The 23,640-nt window shown below is 41.0% G+C and overlaps 1 protein-coding gene and 1 non-coding gene across 4 annotated transcripts in view; one reads left to right on the top strand and one right to left on the bottom strand.

Moving 5' to 3' along the window:
• The window catches only part of Rmnd5a (required for meiotic nuclear division 5 homolog A), a 56,944-nt gene that overhangs the window by 26,475 nt on the left and 6,829 nt on the right, over window positions 1-23,640 (top strand). For all 3 annotated transcript variants that reach the window (NM_001427218.1, NM_001427217.1, XM_087657407.1), the window contains 5 exon segments: window positions 2,053-2,187; window positions 3,596-3,696; window positions 19,067-19,233; window positions 19,906-20,071; window positions 22,062-22,164. In NM_001427218.1, the coding sequence (NP_001414147.1) occupies window positions 2,053-2,187; window positions 3,596-3,696; window positions 19,067-19,233; window positions 19,906-20,071; window positions 22,062-22,164 (672 nt within the window).
• Window positions 9,802-9,875, bottom strand: Trnas-aga32 (transfer RNA serine (anticodon AGA) 32). The gene has a single exon. It is a non-coding gene; the product is annotated as a tRNA-Ser (tRNA).

Here is a 23,640-nt window from a genome sequence, read left to right as displayed (position 1 = left end):
TTTTTTTTTGGTTTGGTTTGGTTTGGTTTGGTTTTGAGACAGGGTTTCTTTGTGTTGTCCTGGCTATCCTGGACCTTGAATTAACAGAGATCTGTCTGCCTCAGTGCTGGGATTAAAGGCATGTGCCATCTTCACTTGACTTCTTTTTTTAGTCTTGATGTAAATCTGCCAAAACAAAATCTTTTTTGTCAGAGAATGCTTACTTCATCTTCCTTCCTGAAGGATATTTTTACTGGATATATAATAATTCTGGAATACCGATTCTTTCTTTTTTATTGTTGTTGTTTGTTTGTTTGTTTTTGGTACTATAACATCCTTTTAACTCAATAGTTTCTGTTGTGAAATCTATAATCATTGAAATCCTAGTCCCTCTGTTCCCTCTGAAAGTAATGGGCCATTTTTCTTTTCTCTTAAGTCTACACACATGCACACTTGCTCATGACAACCTCAGGTGTTCTTATTCCTACTATGTCTGTATGTCAAGCTAGCTGGCCTATGAACTTTTGGAGATTCTCCTGTTTCTGCCTCCCATCTTGCTTGTGTAGGAACTCTGAGATTGTAAATGTGTGCTAAATTCAGCTTTACATGGGTGTTTGGGGTCTGAATTAGTCTTAGCTCAACTGAACATTGTCTCTTTAGTCCTACAGGCCATTTTTTTCTCAGCTGGTTGCCTTGGGCTAAGATTCATTTTTGTTTTGTTTAGATGTTAACATTTTGATGCACTCAAGTGGGAGTTTTCTAAATTGCTTGGGTCTAAGTGTATCTGTCTGGCAATTCTTTTTCCCATCCTTTGGTGACACATACTATATCTTGTTATTTTCCCACTTGTTCAGACTCTGCTCATTTGTGTTTTGTTTTGCTTTGCATCTTGTTTTTCTGTTTTCTAATTGGATAATATGTATGGTAACGTTTACTGGCTTCTTGCACTGCCACTTTGTTCCTGCTTTTCTGTGTCTCTGGTGAGTTTATTTTGGTTACTGTGTCTTCTAATTCTTTACTCTGTCCTTGATGTTTCAAGAATGTTTGCTTTCTGGGGCCTGAGATTGGGTTCAGACAGCAAAGAATGCCTCAGAATTTGACAATTTTGAGTTCTGTCTCTAGAACTCATGTGGTAGAAAGGAAGAACAACAATGCGTTTTTCAAAAGAGTATTTGCCCTTTTTGGAGAACATTTTTGTAATGATAGCTTAGAAGTCTTGGGTTTCAGCATTTGTCATTTTGGCCTTGGTGCTTGCCACTTCCTCTTCTGTATCATGTGAACTGTGTTTGGTTCCTTCTATGCTAAACAAATCTTGAGTTGCCCTCTGATGGGCAGATGCTAGTCTTCTGTGGGTTGCAATTCAATTTGGTTCACAGTTGTCTTGATTGTACTTCTGAGTAGCCAGTCTATCTTACTTCGGTTTTCAAAGTCAGAAGTATGCTCTGTGGGGTCAAAACTAGTATCCACAGCTCAAATGTAGGCCTAATAATAGAAACCACCCTTTACACCACCTGTCTCCTCAGTCCCAGCCTCAGAACTGCAGTTAGTGGGCTGTGCCATGTAGCAGTTCTATGTCCAAAGAGGGTGTGTGTGTGTGTGTGTGTGTGTGTGTGTGTGTGTGTGTGTGTGTGTGTGTGTGTGTATGTGCATATATGCATGCATATGTGTGCTGTGTGTATTTCTGTCCTTCACATTCCAGACAGAGCTGCATTGAGCATGCTTTTAACAGATTACTACAGCATACATCTGAAAATATTGCTATAGTATAATGCCCAGAAATTGGCTTATTGATTTTGGTTTCACAGAAGTCAGTGTTAAGTCTATACATTTTCCTAGAGTGCTTCTTGATTTTTTTTTTAAGTTCATATTTATCTACCAGTAATCTCCAGGAGTGAAAAGATTTAAAAGAAGCACTAGGAAAATCCCTGCCTGTGATTGTGTAGATGAATTGAATTGAGTACTTCCTGATAACACCAACGGAAGATGTAGACCTTTCTGTAAGATGTTTCTTTCTGTTAAGTGAGGTGAAAAAAGAAAGTCATCTATACACGATTATTTTCCATTTGCCCCCAGAATTTTGATTCTGACATTAGCAGTGTGGGAATAGATGGCTGCTGGCAGGCAGACAGCCAGCGGCTTCTCAATGAAGTCATGGTGGAACACTTCTTCCGACAAGGAATGCTGGACGTGGCCGAGGAGCTCTGCCAGGTAAGCATGTGCCAGTGAGGCATAGGGAAACAAACAAGGCCGTGCTGTGGGGTCTGCAGTGTCTGCGGGTGGGACTTGGGGGCACCTCAGACTGTAGGTCGATTTGTAATATTTTAATTAGCATGAATAAGTAATTTTGCTAGGAAATTTTTTAACTATGAAGATTCTAGTGCTATAATTTAGTATCTGAATTGCCCTTTCCTCAAGAAATTACACTCAGAGGAAATTACACTCAGAGTTTAATATCCAAATTGTTATTTCTTTGTTCGGAGTCTGGTAGGTTGATTTCTGGTCATGAGTCAAAGTGTCAAAGTAATACTACTTTTCCTGTGTGGCCCAGGCGGCCTTGACTCCTCCTGTTTCAGTCTCCCCAGTGCTACATTTAGTGGTGTGCACCATTTACTCCAGATCCTTTTCTTCCTGTGATAGGGAATGTTAATATAGCAGAAAAAAGAAACAAAAATAGTGATGTTTGGTTTTCTGATCTAATAAAACTATATCAAATGAAATTTCAGGTTAAAATTTACATGAGGTGGGCATTGGCCATCTTACTTCTGTTAGCCAGGAACACCATGTAGTCACGATAGTAGTAACTGCTGTGTATTATGTGTTTACTCAGGCCACACCCTGCTTTTCCTTGCATTAGGAGTTATTGTTGCTATTCCACACATAAGGAGTGTGAGGTTTGGAGAACCAAGGAATATACCCAGGGCCATTCAGGGAAGGAAATGGGGGATTCAGTATTCAGCCCTTATTCATTTCTCCAAACTCCATTCTGTTGCATTGTTGTTGTTGTTTAAGAAAAATGAAGAACTCAAAAGATAAACTATTTAAATTGCAGCATAAACCAGTCTATAATCTGAGCCTTTCTGTTTGAGACGGTTAAAATCAATGATACGTGGGTTGCTTTGTACCTTTAGAGGTGCGTGTGTCCATACCGACCTCACAGTAAATTGTCTTATTGAAGATCACTTTGTTTGCAAGTAACAGACTCAAGATAGAAGCTTAAACAAAGTTTGTTCTTTTCGTATAGAAAGAAAGGTAGTAAGAGAGGCTCATAGCACCTGTCCCGTGAAATTCTTAGACACTCCTCGTAGCTCTGCAGTTCCCAGTGAGCCCTCCTCTGCTTGTGGCCAGACTCCAGCTGTACCTTCCGTCCCAGGGAAGAGTATGTATTTACTTCGCATTGGCCTGAGTGCAGAACCGCACTCAGCTAGAGTTCAAGGTTGGTGCTTGGCTCAGATTTGACTGAAGCATAGAGGTTGGACAGTCTCTGTTTCTGCCCCAGAAGTATATGCTAAAAGAAAATTATCTTTGACAGCCCTGTATTTTATAGTCTAGATCAGCTTTTCCCACTGTGAATGATTATACTAACAGGTTTGTCTGTTTGTCTGTTTTTTCCTTCTAGGAGTCTGGTCTGTCTGTGGACCCAAGTCAGAAAGAACCATTTGTGGAATTAAATCGAATATTAGAAGCATTAAAAGTCAGAGTTCTAAGGCCTGCTCTTGAGTAAGTTACTCTTTCTTTTAGGTACTATGAGGGGAACTTTGTAAGAAAATTTATTTGTAAAACAGAAGAGAGATATTTTGATAGGTCTGTCTTACCTAGGGTAGAATAAAGAGGATTTGAGAAAGGACTCTTGGATGTCTTTAAACCGAGTGAAATAGAGCTGCATAATATGAGAACATGGGCAGCCTACTTAACATAACAGTTGATCATGTTTCCAGAAGAAAAATAGGTTTACTTATCTATGCTCCAACACCTCTTTGGATAGACCAGTATTAAAACTGAAGCATTATTGTTTCAGCAATCTTTACATGATATTCGAGCTGCTATAATGTATTGAGGGTTGTGCTCTCATTCTGAGAGATGCTTTAGTTGGCTATGGGAGCTAAGTGATATTCATGAACAGATGAAAAATTCTGTATGAAAGATGTGTGTGAGTGTGTATGAAAGAGAAAGAGAGAAGGGAAAAAGGAATGTGTCAGGAGTCGAAGATAAGAGAATTCAGGTTTATGGGTGTCATATTGTATATGTGGAGATCAGAGGACAGCTTTGGGAGTCAGTTTTCTCTTCCACTGTGGATTCTTAGGATTGAACTCAAGTCATCAGGTTTCTGCTGCAAACTAGCAAGCACTTTAACTGACTGAGTCATGCCACTGGCCCAGATCACCACAATATACATGGTGCTATGAATTGAACCCAGGGGGATGCACAAGTGAACAACTGGATTTTGATGATTTACTGTGAACATACCATTTACTTGAGTTATCTGAAATATACCTGGGTACTTGTTGCTGGAATAGGGTTGGTGTGTGGTTTAAATAAGAATGGCCCCTACAGGGCTTATATAGTTGAAGAGTAGGGGTGTGGTGTTGGGGGAGTTGTGGGCCTTTTTGGAGGAGGTATGTCACTGGAAGTGGTCTTTAAGGTTTCAAAAGCCCACACCATTCCCAGTTGTGATCAGATAAAAACTCTCAGCTTCTGCTCCAGCACCATGCCAGCCCCTTGTCCCCTTGCTCCCTATTCCCTATTCCCTGCTCCCTGCCCCCTGCCCCCTGCTATGATGGTCATGAATTTACCCTCTGAACTGTAAGCAAGCTTCCAGTTAAGTGCTTCATTTTACAAGTTACCTTGGTCATGATGTCTCTTCATAACAGCAGAAAAAAATTATGAAATAATACAGTTGGCAGACTCTTGCATGAGGGCCAAATAATAAGTATTTTAGGTTTTGTAGATTAGTGAGATTTTTGTCACATTTTTCTTATTTTTTTTAAATTTAAATGTTATTTAAATGGGCAGAGTTGTGGGCCCTTTTGGAGAAGGTATGCTACTGGAAGTGGTCTTCAAGTTTCAAAAGCCCACACCATTCCCAGTTGTGATCAGATAAAAACTCTGAACTTCTGCTCCAGCACCATGCCTGGTGCTGTAAAATAGTTGGTCTTGGTATGTGTCACACAAAATAGGGAGTATGTTATTGTTTATCTCACGCCAGAGTCTAAATCCATTCTAAAGTTGTTAGTGTGATAATTAACTAGGTTATTTATAGTAAATAACATAAAGTGAAGATAAAGAACAAGATAACCAAAAGTAGCATGCTGATGTTTTAAAACTGGGGATATTTGAAATCATTGTTAATGATTGGCAATAACCCATGTGGCATTTGAATTTTGTGTTTAGGGTAGAAGTTACTGCATAGTTTTCTATTTTTGATCAGTTTCTTTTTTAATTGTATATTTCTAGAACTAGCTGAGATGAGCAAACAGAGGGTTCTTATGTTAATGTATGTGTTGTATGATTTTTGTATAAACTAAAAATATAAATGATCTGGTTAGGGCTAAACTCTTTAACTTTGTTAAAATGTGTGTGTGTGTGTGTGTGTGTGTGTGTGTGTGTGTGTGTGTGTGCACAAAATTTTGAATTGCTTGCTTGTACTGGGATAGAGAAAACTTTTTCTTCTAAAGTGGCTGCTTAGTATTTTGTTTGAGGTTATACCTGAATTTTACCTAACCTTTTGACTCCTGGGGGGAGGTCTTAAGACTCACTATGGATTATATATCTGACCATCTGAGGCCATAAAATGATTTCCTGGGACCTGCAAGGGCAATCCCTACTTGCCTCTGTTAGTGCAAAACCCTCCATTGTACAACTTGAGGGACCAAAAATAATTAAATGGTATAAGAAGGAAAAGAGAAGAGTAAAGGTTGTTTAATTTTTCACCTAGAGTAGAAAGTGTTGCCTTGGTTTATACTACAGCAGAGTTTTATTTGGGACAGGCTATCAACACTACCAGGCAGACTGCTGAGTCTCCCCAGGCCAGAAACTAGGTAGGAAGAAAAAGTCAGAAGGATGGGGTATGAGACTGCCCTTATACTTTTGTGGAATAATGTTTTGTTAATGGTCTTATGGCTAAGAAAATCCTGAGACACTATAGCATGAATAAATAAAACACAGTACCTGATGATCAGAGATTTGAATTACAAACTCAGGGGGCAACAGTTAAATAGTTTCTGGATGAGGCTGGAAAGATAGTTTTGTTTGTTTTAAGATTTATTTTCTTTATTCATATGAGTACACTGTAGCTATCTTCAGACACACCAGAAGGTGGCATCAGATCCCATTACAGATGGTTGTGAATCACCATGTGGTTGCTGGGAATTGAACTCAGGATCTCTGGAAGACCAGTCAGTGCTCTTAACTGCTGCGCCATCTCTCCAGCCCAGAAAAATGATTTAGAGGGCTGGCTGGTTGTTTTTTCAAAGGACCAGGGTTCAATTCTTGGTCCCCACACCGTGACTGTCTTAGTTAGAGTTTCATTGTTGTGAAGAGATACCATGACCATGGCAACTCTTACAAAGGACAACATTGGGACTTACTTATAGGTTCAGAGGTTCAGTCTATTATAGTTATGGTAAGAAGTATGGCCCCTTCTAGGCAGGCATGGCGCTGGAGGAGCTGAGAGTTATACCTCTTGTTCTGAATGCAGCTAGGAGAAGACTGGCTTTCAGGCAGCTAGAATGAGGTTCTTAAAGCCCACACCCACAGTGACACACTTCCTCCAACAAGGCCACACCTCCTAATAATGCCACAATGTGGGCCAAGCATATTCAAACCACCACAGTGACCCACAACCATCTGTAACTCTTGTTCAGGATTTGATACCCTCTTTTTTGGCCTCTGAGAATCAGACATGCACATGGTTACATACAAAAAACATCTGAACACATATTTTTTAGTTTTAAATAGTTTCTGGTGTTTGTTTCTTGTTCTTTAGTGCAAAGCTTCTCACAGGTGTGCAACCAACCCTTCATTTCAAGCAGCTCTTAGCAGCCACAGACAGTAGAAGAAACAGCTCTCCTGAGGAAACACAGCAAGGGCATCCAAGGTCGAACAAGTTAGATTTTCCTCCTAGTGTTTGATTTTTCTTCTTTTTATCCAATTAATTGGCCTTAATTCTGAGAAGACAAAAAAAAGAAAGGTGATCCATTTAAAACTAATTCTCTGTATACGCTAAGTGATGGAAAAAGAACACTTCAATTAAAGAGAAGCTAATTTAAAAAAGTGTGGGTATGGTGTACACACCCATAATCCTAGCACTTGGAAGATGGAGGCAAGATCAGAATTCAAGGTCATCCTTTGGTAGTTAAGGAACATCCTCTGGAAGTTAAGGCCAATCTGGGCTTCCTGTCTCAGAAAAGGGTCTAATGAGGTACAGGTGTCAGGGTTACAGGAAAGGATGCAACAGAGGGACTATTTACTGCTGGTGAAAGGCTATAGGAAGATCTGAGCCTGTTCCTCAGGAAAAGAATATGCATTATCTAACTATCCTACTGAGGGTCCAGCAGTGTTAGAACAAAGTGGGCCTGTATATCTGAGAACCTCAATATGTGTGTTTTATGCTTTGTTTTAATATTTTTGTTCTTAACCAATAAGGTCTTAGGTAGCTTAGGTTGGCCTTGATTTTGTGATTATCCTACTACCTCTACCTCCCAAGTGCTGGGATCAGTGGCTGGCTTGCTTGTGTTGAACTAGACACTCATGTACAATACGCCAGGCCTCCCCACTTCCTCTTCCCCTGTTCTTTTTGAAACAAAATTTCACTGATGCTCTGTAGCTCATGCTGATATTGGTCCTTAGTGCTGGGATTACAGGCATGTACCACCATATATGACTATAAGTCTTTTAAGAAAAAAGTTGTGTGTGTGTGTGTGTAACTTGCAGAAATTAGTTCTTTTCCCCATGTGTACCTTGGAAATTTAACTCAGATTGCCAGTCCTGGTGGCAAGTGTCTTTGCCCTTTGATTAATCCTACCTCTCTGTATGGTTTCTTAAACAGCTAACAAAAAGGACAGGCTGGAGAGATGGCTTAGCAGTTAAGAGCACTTACTGCTCTTTGAAAGGTCCCAAGTTCAGTTCCCAGCACACACATTGAGTGGCTCACAACCATCTATAACTTCTGTTTCGAGGATCTGACACTCTTCTAAATTCTGCACTAATGGGTACATACATGGGCATAATTTAAAAAATAATAAAAATATCTTTTTAAAAAGTCAAAGGCACGGGGTTGGGGATTTAGCTCAGTGGTAGAGCGCTTGCCTAGGAAGCGCAAGGCCCTGGGTTCGGTCCCCAGCTCTGAAAAAAAGAACCAAAAAAAAAAAAAAAGTCAAAGGCACATCATCTCTGAGATGAACAAACCATTAGTACTTTTAATGATGGAATTAGCCAGTGACCAAGACTTCACCATTTGGAAATACCAGTCCCCCATTTGTGAAAAAAATTCATATACTATATTTTAATCATATTTTTGTCTCTCCCCGTTTCTACAAGATCCTCACAGCCTCCCTTCCCATGTATTATGTTCTTTTTTTCTCTCTTTCAAAAACAAAACAAAACAAAAAAAGCAAACAACAAAAACCCAAGAACACAGCACAAAACCACAAAAAGGAAAATCTAAATAAATAAGCAAATGACCAGTAAGAGGGGGGAAAAAAATCCCAAAGCAAGCAAATTAAAACAAAAAGTCTACAAAAATACCATTGAGTTCATTTTGTGTTGGCTGACTACACCTGGGCATGGGGCTTCTACCTCGCTGTCTGCACATTGTCCAGTTGTGTGTCTTTGCTATCAAAAGCTACTGAAAGGAATCCAAATAGATTCCCAGCTACTGAAAGAATTTCTCCGATGTGATCTATGAATATAGTACTATGTTATTAGGAGTCATTTTAATGCTATGTTTTTGTATCAGAGTAGGACTGATTCTTGGCCATTTTAGCAGTATCAGATATGGGTTCCATTTCATGGAGTAGGCCTTGTATATAATCAGAAAGTGGTTGATTACACCCATAACATTTATGCTTTTATTGCACCCAATATACCCTATAGGTAGATCACTGTTGTAGATCTTAGGGTTTGTAGCTAATGATATTAATGATTACCTTTTTTCTCAAGTAATGTGCAGAGTACCGTCTAGTAGTGCCATGACTACTTGCAGGGGTGAAGCTTCCAGTAGGGCACAAGTTAACTTCTCTGGGTTGGAGAACATGAGTAAATATTTTCTACAATAGAGCCTTACCATCAGGTTGTGAAGAATAAACAATAATTTTGGCAATGGTCTGTGATGTTTGGGAGTTTTGGTAAAGCCCCTTTGACCAACAACGCAACAAGAAGCAACCCATTTGGGCTGGAGAGAAGGCTCAGTGTTAGGAGCACAGATTGCTCTTCCAGAGGTCCTGAGTTCAATCCCCAGCAACCACATGGTGGCTCACAACCATCTAGAATGGGATCTGATGATGCCCTCTTCTGGTGTGTCTGAAGACAGAGATGGTGTACTCATATACATTAAATAAAATAAAAAAATCTTAAAAAAAAAAAAAAAAGAAGTAACCCATTTCTGGAACTGTAAGTTGGGACATTATTTGGTGACTGCATTTGCATTTCTTTCGTTTATGTTAGGAAGTTACTACAGTAGTATGTTTATATATGGTTTTTCAAATGGCCTTTAGTGTTAGTTGTCTCTACCCAAATTCTCTTTTACCCTTTTCTCTCTTCCCCCTCTCCTATTTAATGTTCTTACTCTAGTTTCCCCTTCATCTGTCCTTTTTTTTATTTTTATTTTTTCGGAACTGGGGACCGAACCCAGGGCCTTGTGCTTTCTAGGCAAGCGCTCTACCACTGAGCTAAATCCCCAACCCCCATCTGTCCTTTTTTTACAATATTCTATTACTCCTCTCCATTGGAGATCCTCTCTGGCTTCTTAGTATCTCCTTAACTTTTGTGGTTATTTCCAGACTAAAAGTCCAAATTAATCCTTGTTCAACTGCAACTATAAACAGTAAATTTAGCTGGGTGTGATCTTGCCCAGAGATCACCACTCCCTTAATATCTTTATCTCCTGAACACAGGTTTCAGGTCCATTTCACTTCTTGGTGCCCTTTTATTATTACTTGAACCACACACTTTGAATTTTTAAGCTCGTATATTATAAGCTTGCTATGCTTGATCAGAATGCATGAGCAGAGAACAAAAGTCCCTGCTGAGCTTTTTTGATACTTCTTGGTGAATGCAATTAATATAAATCTCTCAGCTAGACTCTTCAGACAAAGGAAAAAAACAGCACATTCTTCACCAAAATACCACAAAAAACAGTCTCTAGATTACATACTGAAACTCTTCTCCACTGAAACTTCTTGGGCCAGGTTTACACAGTCAGCAAAACACAGTCTTCCATATTCCTACTAGGATGGCCTGTTAAGCCCCACTTAAAGCATTCCACTGCTTTCCAAAGCCCCGAAATCCACATTCTTCCAAACAAAGGCATAGTCAGGCTTATCACAGGAATACCCCACTTTTGGTACCAACTTCTGTCTTAGGGTTTTGAAGTGGAGACTTAAGGGTCAGTTGGATGGTGTTTTGCTAAGGCAAACACATGAAGGAACATTTCGTTAACATGGGCACGGGTGTAAAAGGCTAAGGCAGACTCAAGGAATATTTTGCTGAAGCAGATGGATGCAGGAGAGAGGGTGTGCTAAAGCAAGCACATGAAAAGACACTTGATAAAGGATTCTTTTTTTGGGGGGGGTTCTTTTTTTCGGAGCTGGGGACCGAACCCAGAGCCTTGCGCTTCCTAGGCAAGCGCTCTACCACTGAGCTAAATCCCCAACCCCAAAGGATTCTTTATTAACAGCATGAGTGTATTGGTGTGCTTTACGTTGCATAGTTGAGCTGCATTTGTCGGGACTCCATAGAGAGAAACAAACAAACAAACAAAAACTTCTGGTGATATAGTACAGTTTCTTGCCACTTCTATTCACTTGGGCTGATTGACAGAGTGATGTCAGCTGAGACAGACAAGACCCGTGCTGAGGCCAGGCACATGGAGGACACGTGGTGTTTGGAGTGTGTAAATAGGACTTGGTGGACAGGAGCTGAGCTTGACTTGCTGGTACAGCAGCTGTGCAACACCTGTGGATCTTGGATCTTTGCTGATCTTTGCTGAGAGAGGCGTAGCCAAGAACTTCTCTAGGTCACTCCTGTTGACTTGAGCCAAGGCTGAGGCCTGGCTGTTTCTGCTAGGTAGTGCCACCACCACTGATTAGAGTTTGCTATCCCGATTCTACTGAACTGGACTGCTGGTGTATCCGTGAAGTGTTTCCAAGTGGATCAAGCTGCAGCTGTTAACCTGTGAACTTAACTGCTGATTCCCAGACTACACAGATGGGAATTGCTCCAAAGAACCTTACTGAACAGGTCCACTTCACCCATATCCTTTCTTTCCCACTACCTCTAGTGGCAGGTTAAAGTGTTTAAAAACCATCATTAAAAATACGATTTGAAAAAAATTAAAATTACAGGGTTTTATTGCTGTGAGGAGATGTTGTTGTAAAAATAAAAAAATAAAAAAGTAATGAAGGTCTTTTACCCCACTTGGTCTGCACCGTGGTGCCCCAAGATATCTGCTAGATATCTTGGCGGAAACACATCCCAACTTCGCGGCGGCCCAGACCAGTTGCCCCACACTCCATTGCATTACTTAAATCTACACATTAAAGAACACACAACACAATAATCTTTGACCCAGTTGGTAAGATATAATTGCCCACTGAAACATACAAAGCCCGGTACCATCCATCCCTTAGGAACATTGATAACCTGTAAATACACAGAGCAGAATCTTAACATCACCTGCCATGGCTTCTCCCCGTCTTCTCCTCCAAACTTCTCTCCTGCCCATCCTTCTCCAGTGATAGGCCTCCTTCTATCCTGTTCCTGCCCCTCACCTCTACAAAATCAAAGGGGAGGTGGTTCTGGTGAAGTTACCTGAGTTCTGAGTGTGTGACTAGGCAGCTGTCCTTGGGGCAGTGGAATTAGCATCAAAATACAGATAACTTCAGGGCAAACCACCACCAGGAGATACCTTGACCAAGGCAATTCTTTTTTTTTTTTTTTGGTTCTTTTTTTTCCGGAGCTGGGGATTGAACCCAGGGCCTTGCACTTCCTAGGCAAGCGCTCTACCACTGAGCTAAATCCCCAACCCCGAGGCAATTCTTTTAAAAGACATCATAGGGGCTGGCTTATAGTTTCAGAGGTTTAGTCCATTATTATCAAGGTGTGAGCATGGCAGTATCCAGGCAGGCATGGCACAGGAGATATTGAGAGTTCACCATCTTGTTCTGCAGACAAAGAGAAATAGACTAGCATCCTCAGACAGCTGGGAGAAAGGTCTCAAAGCCCATCCCCACAGTAACACACTTCCTCCAACAAGGCCACAGTGCTATTCCACTAGATCACACCTACAAATAGTATTACTCCCTGGGCCAACCATATTCAAACCATCACAGTCTCCTTCGGTTGTCTTATTGCTGTATCTGGGACTTCAAGTACTATTTTGAACAGGTATGAAAGGAATGTACACCCTTGTCTTATTCCTGATATTAGTGGAGATAGTTTAAATTTCTCTCCATTTTAGGTTACTATTGTTTGTGAGACTGCTGGAAGTCACCTTGTTGTGTTGTGGTATGTCCCTGTACTTGTACACTTCCAGAACTTTTATCCTGAAAGGATGCTGAGTTTTGTCAAAGGCCTTTTCTATATCTAATGAGATGATTGTGTGGTTTTTGTCTTTCAGTCTGTTTATATTGTGGATTATGTTTATTGATTTATGCCATCCTGGCATCTCTGTGATAACTCCAACTTCATCATAATGGATAACTTTTTTTTAAACATGTTTTTGGATTTAGTTTGCAAGAAATTTGAGAATTTTTGCATTTATGTTCATAAGGGATATTGATCTATAATTGTATTTTCTGTTGGGTCTTTGTGTGGTTTTGGTGTCAGGGTGAGAGTGGCTCTATAAAAAGAATTAATAAATGTTCCATTTCCATTTTGTGGAAGAGTTTGAAGAGTATTGGCATTGATTCTTCTTTGAAGGTTTTGATAGTATTCTGAGCTGCATACCTCTAGCCCTGGGCTCTTTGTGAGACTTTTAATTGCTGCTCCTATTTCACTAGGAGTTACCAGTCTGATTAAGTTGTTTATTTGATCTTGATTTAACTTCCATATCAAGAACTGCCTTTGTAGTGTTCTATAAGTTTAGGTATGTTGTGATTTCCTTTTTGTTTTGTTTTTTTGTTTGGTTGGTTTTGTTTTTAGGTTTTTGTTTGTTTGTTTTTTAAGATTTATTTATTTTACATATGTGAGTACACTGTCACTGTCTTCAGACACACCAGAGGAGGGCATCAGATCCCATTACAGATGGTAGTTCCCACCATGTGGTTGCTGGGAATTGAACTCAGGACCCCTGGAAGAACAGTCAGTGCTCTTAGCCTCTGAGCCATCTGTCCAGCCCATAGATTTTTGAGACAAGATTTTTCTGTGTACCTTGGCTGTCCGGTGCCTCTGCCTTCCCAGTGCTGAGACTAAAGGCATGCACTACCACTGCCTGGTGTGTTTTCCTTTTTATTCAGTTCTAAACATTTTTAATTTTTTTCATAATTTCAGCCTTGACTCATTTTTTTCGTTCAGTAGTCGAGATCTATTGAAATTTTCTTTTTGTCCTAGTATGTGTTCAATATTAGCAAAAGTTCAAATAACTGCTTATAAGAGAATGTATTCTTTAGTGTTTGGGTGAAATATTCTGTAGATGTCTTCTGGTTCCGTTTGATTTATGACATTATTTGGCTTCACATTTCTCTGTTTAGTTTGATGCCTGTCTTGTCTGTTCATGAGTTGCCTGAAATCACTGGTTGAGGGTCATTATGTGATTTTAGCTGTAGTGGTATTTCTTTTTTGAACTTGGTACCCTGTGTTCAGTTCATAGATGTTTAGAATTGCCATATCCTCTTGGTGGATTTTTTTTTTCCTTTCTGGGGGGGGGGGGGGGAGAAATGTCCTCTATCTCCTTGATTAGGTTGAATTTGAAGTTTGTTTTGTCAGATATTAAAATACCCACATCTATTTGCTTTTTGGGTCTATTTGCTTTAAATATTTTTATCATTATTTTTAACCCTGGAGTGATGTCTATGTTTGATGGTGAGGTATATTTTTGGATGCAGCCAAAAGATGAATCCTACATTCATTTTTAATTTTTTAAAATGTATTCGTTTTGTTTTATGTGTTTTTGCCTACAAGTATGCCTGTGAGCCATGGGCATGCTTGGTGGTGCCTTTGGAGAGGTAGGTCAGAAGGAATTGGATCTCCTAGAACTGGAGTTACAGGTATTTGTGAACCACCACGTGGGTGCTGGGAATCAAACCTACATCCTCTGCAAGTGCTTTTAACCATCGCTCTATCCCTGGATTCTGTTTTCTAGTGCAGTCTGTCAGTCTGTGTCTCTCTAGTCCAGTCTGTCAGTCTGTGTCTCTTTATTTGGGGAATTGAGGGCATTGCTTTTTGAGAACTGTTGGTGAGCAGTAGGGTTATTGATTCTGTTTATTTGTTGTTATGATGTGGGTTGTTTCTGCACATTCTGATTTACTGTTCCGAGATTACAGATTCTTTGTGTCTTCTTGAATATAATTAACCTCTTCACGCTGAGGGTTTCCTTCTAGCACATTCTGTAGATACGGATTGATAAACAGAAATTGCTTAAATTTGTTTTTATTGTGGAATGTGTGTCTTTCTCTGTCAGTTGTAAGTGGTAGGTCGCTATACTAGGCGTAGGAGTCTAAGCTGGCATCTGTGGTCCCTCTGTTTATAGAAGACCCATTCAGACCCTTCTGGTTTTCAGAGTCTCCATTAAGAAGTCAGGCATGGGCTGGAGAGATGGCTCAGTGGTTAAGAGCACCCGACTGCTCTTCCAGAGGTCATGAGTTCAATTCCCAGCAACCACATGGTGGCTCACAACCATCTGTAAAGAGATCCGATTCCCTCTTCTGGTGTATCTGAAGACAGCTACAGTGTACTTATATATAATAAATGAATAAATCTTTAAAAAAAAAAAAAGAAGTCAGGCATATTCTAATGGGCCTGTCTGTATGTGACTCGGTCTTTGTAGCTTTTAACATCCTTCCTCCCCACCCCACCCCTGAGTGTTTAGTGTTCAGTTATGTGTTGTGGGAAATTTTTTTCTAGTCCTGTCTGTTTGGTGTTTTGTGTGTTTATACTTTAATAGGCAGCTCCTTTAGATGGAGAAATGTCTTTGATTCTGTTAAAAGTTGTATTATTTGCCTTTGACTTGAGTTTTTCTCCTTCCTCTATTTGTATTACTTGTAGATTTGGTGTTTTTATAGTGTCTCTGATTTGCTGGATTGTTTTTGGATTTAACATTTTCTTTGACTTACTTATCCATTGCTTCTGCTTTGTCTTCATGACCTGAAATTCTCTCTCTTCCATATCTTGTAATCTGTTGGTGAGGCTGACATCTGAGGCTTTTATTTGACCTCCTAAATTTTTCATTTTTAATTTTATCTGTTTTGTTTTTCTGTTTCTGCTTTCATGTTTTGAAACGTTTTCATCATTTCATTCTACTGTTTGTGTTTTCATGGTCTTCATTGAGGTATTTATTCATACCTTCTTCTAATATACTTATGCTTGGTAATTTGAAGCCCTTCTCTTGTATGCCAGTTAAATTTCATTTCTCGGGCCTCCTGCAGTAGATTCGTTTGTTTCTGGAGGGACAATCTAAATGTTTACTATTTATATTTGTGTTTTGGGACTCGGATCTAGGTGTCTGCAGTTAGGATATTTGAGGTGTTTTTTTGGTGTAGTTATCTGGTCCTCTCTTTTTTGGTGGGTGTTCTATGCTTTGGTTAATGTTGCCCTGCCTGGATCCTAATTAATTGTGCTGGTGTATGATCCTTGGTTGAGAGTGTTGTGGGTTGGATCAGCAGGACACAAAGAAGGGGTTGGAGGAAAGGCCAGGAGATAGAGAGACACTGTGTCCACACCAAGAGGGCTGATAATACCGTTGGATGAACTGTTAGTGGTCATTTATCTTCACAGTGATGTTAGGAAGTTGTTAGCTCTTTTGATTTTGTGGTGTTTGCCTTTCTTTGAATTTTAAAGACATTTGGATTGTACTATTAATAACTTCCCATTAAGTTTATACTTGTAGGGCTGAGTATTGTTAATCATTCCCAAGAAGGAAAAAAAAAGTAGGGTGTCAGAAGTCTTCCCAAGGAATACTAGAAGGGAAGGGTATTTGTAGTCTCTAACATGCTGGAGAAGGTCTGTAATGGGGTGGAAGGGAGAGACGGCTCAGCGGTTAAGAGCACTCACTGGCTGCTCTTCCAGAGGTCCTGAGTTCAATTCCCAGAAACCACATGGTGGCTCACAACCATCTGTAACAGAGTTTGATGTCCTCTTCTGGTGGGTCCAAGAGAGTGGCAATGTAATTATATGCAAAAATAAATAAGTCTTTATTTTAAAAAAGCATGCTGGAGAAGGGTATAGTGGTACAGGTTGTGAGCCTTAGCCAGATGCATTTTTCTTTCATTGTTACCAGAAATAGTCACCCATTCAAGTGGCAAATTTAGGAGAGGAGAGGGAGAGCTAACCATGTGAGTGAAATCATGTTATTATCTGAGGGGTGATGGAAATTATATATGCAGAGCCTTACATATACCAAGCCTTTTCACAGGGTACAATGCTGCTGTAATTGTGCTGTGAGCGTCAGTGTAGGCTACTTCTGACTTAGTCACTGAGTACCATTATTGTGGGGGGAGGTTCTGTTTATGAGAGACCTAAAAGGTTTCTTATTTAGAGAATGCAGTGGCTAAAGAGTTGTCCTTTGACAACAGCAAAGGGATGCTGATCTGTGCCCTCAGCCTACAGGAAGCTGTGGTGTAAAGTGAACCGAGGCAGAGCGGCTTCTGTCTTTCAGTTTGGGTTGAACTGTGAGCAGTAAGTTGACCAGCCCTTGGCTGCCTGTGTCCAGGAGAACCGTGCGTACTCCAACACGAAATCTGAACTTCCTTAAAGCCTAAAGTCATTCTTGGGCATATACACAGAGAACCCTGCAGCGCAAGTCATCACTGTAGCTGGGAAATAAGTATAAGCACCCAGTCTCAGAAAATCAAAACATATGCATGTTTCCCGTCTTGCTGATTCTTTAGCATGAACTTTAAAGATGATGCCATCATGTCACAAAGTAAAGAGGGTAAGTGTACTTGCTTGACACATTTACTTCTGCTTTGGATAAAAGCCTTTACTTTTATAAAAATTCAAATTTCCTTAATGTGCAGCCTAAATGTTAAAAGTTGGTTGGATCATTGGGAGAAGACTGTAATCTCAGGTCGGGGATCTGGAAAAGCATTGTTGGGTTTTTTTGTTTATTTTGTTTTGCTTTTTGTTTTTGTTTCATCCACTCAAAATTGTCATTCATTTATTAGTGTTAGGTGACTTGAGAAAGTTAACGGTAGGGATAAGAGTGCCGGCGGGAAGGTACTAGCTAGTAAGTACAGTGGAATAAAAGTTACTCAGATTTTATGTCACCTTTATTTTGTCCTCCCTACCCCATATGCTAGGGATCAAACCAGAGGCCTTGTGTATGCTGGGCAAGCGCTCTGCCACCAAACTCTATTCCCAGCACAGTTGCTCACATTTTATATTCATACCTGGTTCCTGTTCCAGGTCCTTGGTGAATTGGGTTAGCTGAAACATGTCCAAGTAAAGGTCAATTAAAGGGTAGATTTTATAGTTGAATATTTATCAGAATGAAGCTTCCTTCTCACCTTTGTAAACTTTGGCTTTAACAGCTCATCTGAGGTGCACATCTGTTTTTATGACATGGCAGTCCCAGTTAAAGATGAATGGTCAGTCCCTCCTTGTGCAGCTGCTGCCTGATCACTCATGGCACTTTGGAGTTTCAGAAGAGAGCATTATTATTTCCCTCTGTGACATTATATCTATACAAATCCCTTTGTCATGTGTAGCACAGTGAGCATGTATGCTTTTTTTTTTTTTCCCTGAAAGTACTGGGACTTAGTGGTGAGCACTTGTTGCTCTTCCAGAAGACCTGGGCTTAGTTCCTAGCACTCGAGACAGATCAAAACTATAACTCCAGTTCTAGGAGCTCCAGTGCCCTCCTTTGGCCTCCAAGGGCACCTGACATGCACACATGCATAATGTATGGGGACACACACACACACACACACACAGACACACACACACACACACGTCAGTCTTAAAGACCGCAAGAACCTTGAGAAATCTCTTTGGTTTCTGATTTTGTTTCTTTTGTGTATTCTTGTTGTTGCAGTGCTGTGGGTTGAACCCAGAGCCCTTTTATTTGTGTAAACAAACACTCCATCGCTGAGCTGTATCTACAGCCTCTATGTTTGCTGGTTCTTAATACTAAAGTGAGTAGCATAAAGTCCGACCAAGGTTTAGAATTTAGAAATAAGAGATTCCAGGCCCATGGTGAACTAGTGTATCAGGTAAAGGTGCTTGCACCAAGCCTCACCACCATCCCATGGTGGGAGGAAAGAACTGACATCATGGGCTGTCCTCTTGACCTCCACATGAAGGATAATGTTAGTATAGAATGAAAGCATAATAAATGGGAGAGTGTAATTTAAAAAATAAGAGACTCTCCTTCAGAATTTTGGTTTATTTACAAATATGCTTGCTTAATAGGAAGAAGGGTGATTCTAAGTGATTTAGGTTTGAATCTCAAGGCTTACACTAGAGAGTGTGGTCCTCTTTAAATCCAAGTGTATCATGTGATGTACCAGAGCCATTATACTGTAATACCTTATTGAAGAAATAATTATCTAACTTCTTATGATTTCCTTTGTGTTTGCATCTCCTGATGGTTGATGTTTCCACAACCTCCCACAAGAGGGCACACTAGACCCTCTTTTCTCATGCTAGATGTCAACCAGTTTTTAAAGCCTCTTACTCATGCCCTCGATTACCCTTAAAACCTTTTCTGTTGCTGTAGGTGGGCAGTATCAAACCGAGAAATGCTCATAGCCCAAAACAGCTCCTTGGAATTTAAACTACACCGACTGTATTTTATTAGCTTGTTAATGGGTGGAACTACAAATCAGCGAGAAGCCTTACAATATGCGAAAAATTTCCAGCCGTTTGCTCTAAATCATCAAAAGGGTGAGTCTGGAGTCAGACCGATGTTTGATGTTTTTCCTTTGTACTTTGGGGAGGGAGCATAGGCAAGGTGGGGAGAGTACAGGGAGTTGAAACGGTCTCTGTGTATAGCCCAGGCTGGTCTCAAACTTGTAATCCTCTTAGGTCAGCCTCCCAGAGTGCTAGGAGTACAGATGAGCACCACCGGCATGGTTGAGGTAGAGATCTTTAGTGTTTGGGGCGAGCCAGTATCCACTCCAGTATCCACTCCTTGTGTCCTTCATACATATTTGCTAATAACTAAAACTATTGGGATAACTGGCAGTTAGGGACTCCTTAATGTAAGGACTCTGACAAGACCAAGGTATGACTTTCTCTTTGGCTACTCCCCTCTCACCACGTGCTGCTGCCACACATGTGTCGGAGTGGCTACTTAATCACCAAACAGATACGTCAGTGTCAGACTAAGAAGTTAAGTTCACTATTTTCAGTGCTTTCCTTTTCTCGTCCTCTCTATGCTGTGTCTGTAATTAAGGAGGAGGACTTGCGATCACACTTTGCGACCAGAATGTTTACATTGTTTTAGAGTATGTCATATGGGATGGAGATGTTCTTAGCTTTCTCAACCTATTCACAAGTAAATACTGTTTCAGACATATGTGAACACCTTCATTTTGCTGGTGCTTTTTCTTTCAGACATTCAGGTATTGATGGGAAGCCTTGTGTACCTGAGACAAGGGATTGAAAACTCACCATATGTTCACCTACTTGATGCAAACCAGTGGGCTGACATCTGTGACATCTTTACACGGGATGCTTGTGCCCTCCTAGGGCTCTCCGTGGAGTCTCCTCTCAGCGTCAGGTGTAGTAATGGGCCCTAGGTACTCTGAAATGGGCACTGTACTGGGCAGCTTTTCCTGTTGCCTTTATGGTTAAACCAGTAGATTGTGTTGTCTTTCTGGAGACACGTATAGTTGGTACTTCAAGTGCTTGCCACAGATGGCAGTGACACGGTTTAGATCAGTGTTTCTCCAAATGCGACCTGGGAAACAGGGAGTCCGAAAACCCTTTCCACTGCTGACATTTGCACAGATGATGCAGAAACAGAAGTAAGTTAAATGCCAGGGTCTGTGTTGTGGGGACATTGATGCCAGCCTCAGCAGGTATGTGCAGCAACTCCTCCCTACCACACTGGCTGCCTAGGAGACGCCTGCTGAGCTCTGCAGTACTTTGGGTAGGCAGTAGAGACTTGATTTATGCTGATATTTGGGTCTGCATCTTTTTAACATTCTCTCTCTGACACAATAGGGCACTTGCATAAAGCGTTTAGTTTCATGCCACAGCATGATGCTTGTCAGACAAAGCTCCTGTGTGCTGAGTTATGAACTGTCTTGTTACAGGATAGTTTTTACTTCAACTAATTTGCCACAGACACTCCAGCTTATTGTGTTTATTGTGATTTTAAATGAATCAATCAGTACGTTTTAATTTCTAACATTAAGTGATCTAATCTATGAAAACTAAACCACAGTTTATTCACATTCTGGGTTTTGACACTTACTTTTCTAAGTGAATGAAGTAAGCTTGTCACATTAAAGGAAGCAAGTTTGTGTATCTTTCTATACAATGATAAAGGTCAAGATTTTAAACTAAAGTTAAGTTTTGGTTCTGAGCTTGTAAAGCTCTTTCTAATGAGACTGGTGAAGACATTGTAGTTTAAAAAAATATTGTAAACTGGAGGGAAAACTTTGGAATGTTTAATTCATATAACCTTCCGTAATCATACTCGAAGAGGAGACAGGCTCAGAAGAATTTCTTGCCCTGTAAATGTTACAGCACAGACAACTGTGTTTGGGGGCACACTGGCATTTAGGCCTCACACTTCCTCAGCCCTCCTTGACCTAATGAGATTTGTGCTCATAATGATGGCTCTTCCCTTTCAGCACAGAATGCCAGAGCTACCTCTCTTCTGATAAGCAAGCCATTTTTTTTTTAAATTATGAGGAATTAAGTGGAAATTAAATGTCCTATCAAAAAACAATCTTTTCAAAGCTTTCTCCTTTTTTTCATTTCTCCCACACTGGCTAGGGTTATGTGGTAGCACTAAAGTTTTATGTTTTATTTGCAAAGGGAATTATATTAGTAATTATAGGAAATAGAGCTGAAGACTGGGACTGGGAGGATGGGGGAGAAAAACGAGTTAGTTTTCTTTGAGTTTTCTTTCTGCATCCTGTCTACTTGCTAGGCACTGTACTTTAGGGTTAGCATCCCTGGGGTAGGCACTGTGCTGTAAGGTTAGCATCCCTGGGGTAGGCACTGTGCTTTAGGGTTAGCATCCCTGGGATAGGCACTGTGCTGTAAGGTTAGCATCCCTGGGGCAGGCACTGTGCTATAAGGTTAGCATCCCTGGGGTAGGCACTGTGCTTTAGGGTTAGCATCCCTGGGGTAGGCACTGTGCTTTAGGGTTAGCATCCCTGGGGTAGGCACTGTGCTGTAAGGTTAGCATCCCTGGGGTAGGCACTGTGCTTTAGGGTTAGCATCCCTGGGGTTGGCACTGTGCTTTAGGGTTAACATCCCTGGGGTTGGCACTGTGCTTTAGGGTTAGCATCCCTGGGGTTGGCACTGTGCTTTAGGGTTAGCATCCCTGGGGTTGGCACTGTGCTTTAGGGTTAGCATCCCTGGGGTTGGCACTGTGCTGTAAGGTTAGCATCCCTGGGGTTGGCACTGTGCTTTAGGGTTAGCATCCCTGGGGTTGGCACTGTACTTTAGGGTTAGCATCCCTGGGGTTGGCACTGTGCTGTAAGGTTAGCATCCCTGGGGTTGGCACTAATGCTTCCCTTTTTTGCCCTCAGTTTCTCAGCAGGTTGTGTGGCGCTGCCTGCACTAATTAACATCAAAGCTGTGATTGAACAGAGGCAGTGTACTGGAGTTTGGAACCAGAAAGACGAATTACCTGTGAGTTCAATTGACAATTTATTTACCTTTCTTGCCCTAGAAGGTGTTTTCAAAGTACTCATCATGCCATTTAACCAGAAAACACTATTACAGCTATTCAGCATGGTTTTTTGTTTGTTTTTGTTTTGATGCACATAACATGAGTGAACAGTAAGGTTGGATATAGCTCAGTGGAAGACCATTGCCTGGCAGGCTTGAAGCTTTGGACCTAGTCTCCTCACCACTCTAAAAAGGAAACATGTCAGTTAACTAATTAAAATTAAAATAGGTAAGAGGGAGGTGATGGAACACACTTAATTCTAGCTCTCAGAAGGGAGAGGCAGGAAGATGTTTGTGAGTTTGAGCCCAGCCTGGCCTACATAGTAAGTTCCAGGACAATCAGGGCCTCTTTCTTACTGAGACACTGTCTTAAAAAAAATGAAACAAGAAAATAGATTTGAAGGATTTTAACCCGAAATTATCATTTCTGAGATAATTGTGTCACAGATGCCGGAGGGTTGAATTAATAAGCCTTTGACATTAGCTTCTTTTCCCACACCTGCACATAGATTTGTCTGCAGTTAGCTTGTTCCTTCAGCTGTAAGCCTGTCAGTTGGTTGCACCAACTAGAGCAGCTTGCTGAGGGTGGTTTGTGACTAAAGGCACAGGTGCCTTCCTGGTGCTACATGTGGTCAGGGCATAAGCAACACTGTACTCTACTGCTGCTGCTTGAGCAAATGAAAGAACTCTGTTTCTTAAGCAGATGCCAAGCTTCTGGCAGTTTTATGATCTTTCTGTGAGCTTCTTTGACATATGCACACTGACGTAGAGGAATCTATAGGATCCCCGCTGACAGTGTGCATCTGACTGGGAGAGTATCAAGAGGAAGGGGTTGGTAATCTTTCCTCAGGAAAGATTTGTTGTACTTTTGGCTTTTGTGCGCCCCTCCCTTTCTTTTGGGGAGTGGGGAGTCAGGGGATACCCTAACTATATAGTCCAATTTGGGTTTCCTCTGATCTTCTTGGGCACTGGCTTTATAGGTGTGTTCCACCATTTTTTCAGTATTGTAGTTTGGACTCAGATCCTTGTGCACACTGAATTCCTTCCCCTTTGTCAGTTTTCCTTAAAGAACCTTATGAATTGACTAAGTCTGTGTGTCACTGGCTGCCGTAGATCTCATTTTGTCTTGTATCCATCAGATACAAGAGACCTCAAACTCAAAACCCCTTTCTCTACTGGGACTAAAGGTGTGTGTCACCACGCCTGGCAGTAATGGACTTTTAGTACAGGAGCTGTTGTAGATGGGAAGAAAGAAAAGGGAGGGAGGGAGGGAGGGAGGAAGGCAGGCAGGCAGGCAGGCAGGCAGGCAGGCAGGCAGGCAGGCAGGCAGGCAGGCAGGCAGGCAGGCAGGCAGGCCGGCCATGTATTGGTGGAGACTCTGGTATACAGCAGCTGGTCTGCTAGATGACTTCAAACTTTTATATAATTGGATTTATT

Source organism: Rattus norvegicus, chromosome 4, assembly GCF_021556685.1.
Source record: "Rattus norvegicus strain SHRSP/BbbUtx chromosome 4, alternate assembly SHRSP_T2T, whole genome shotgun sequence".
NCBI lineage: Eukaryota > Metazoa > Chordata > Mammalia > Rodentia > Muridae > Rattus > Rattus norvegicus.
The sequence above is the reverse complement of the archived record's forward strand: the minus strand, read 5'-3'. Positions and strand labels throughout refer to the sequence as shown.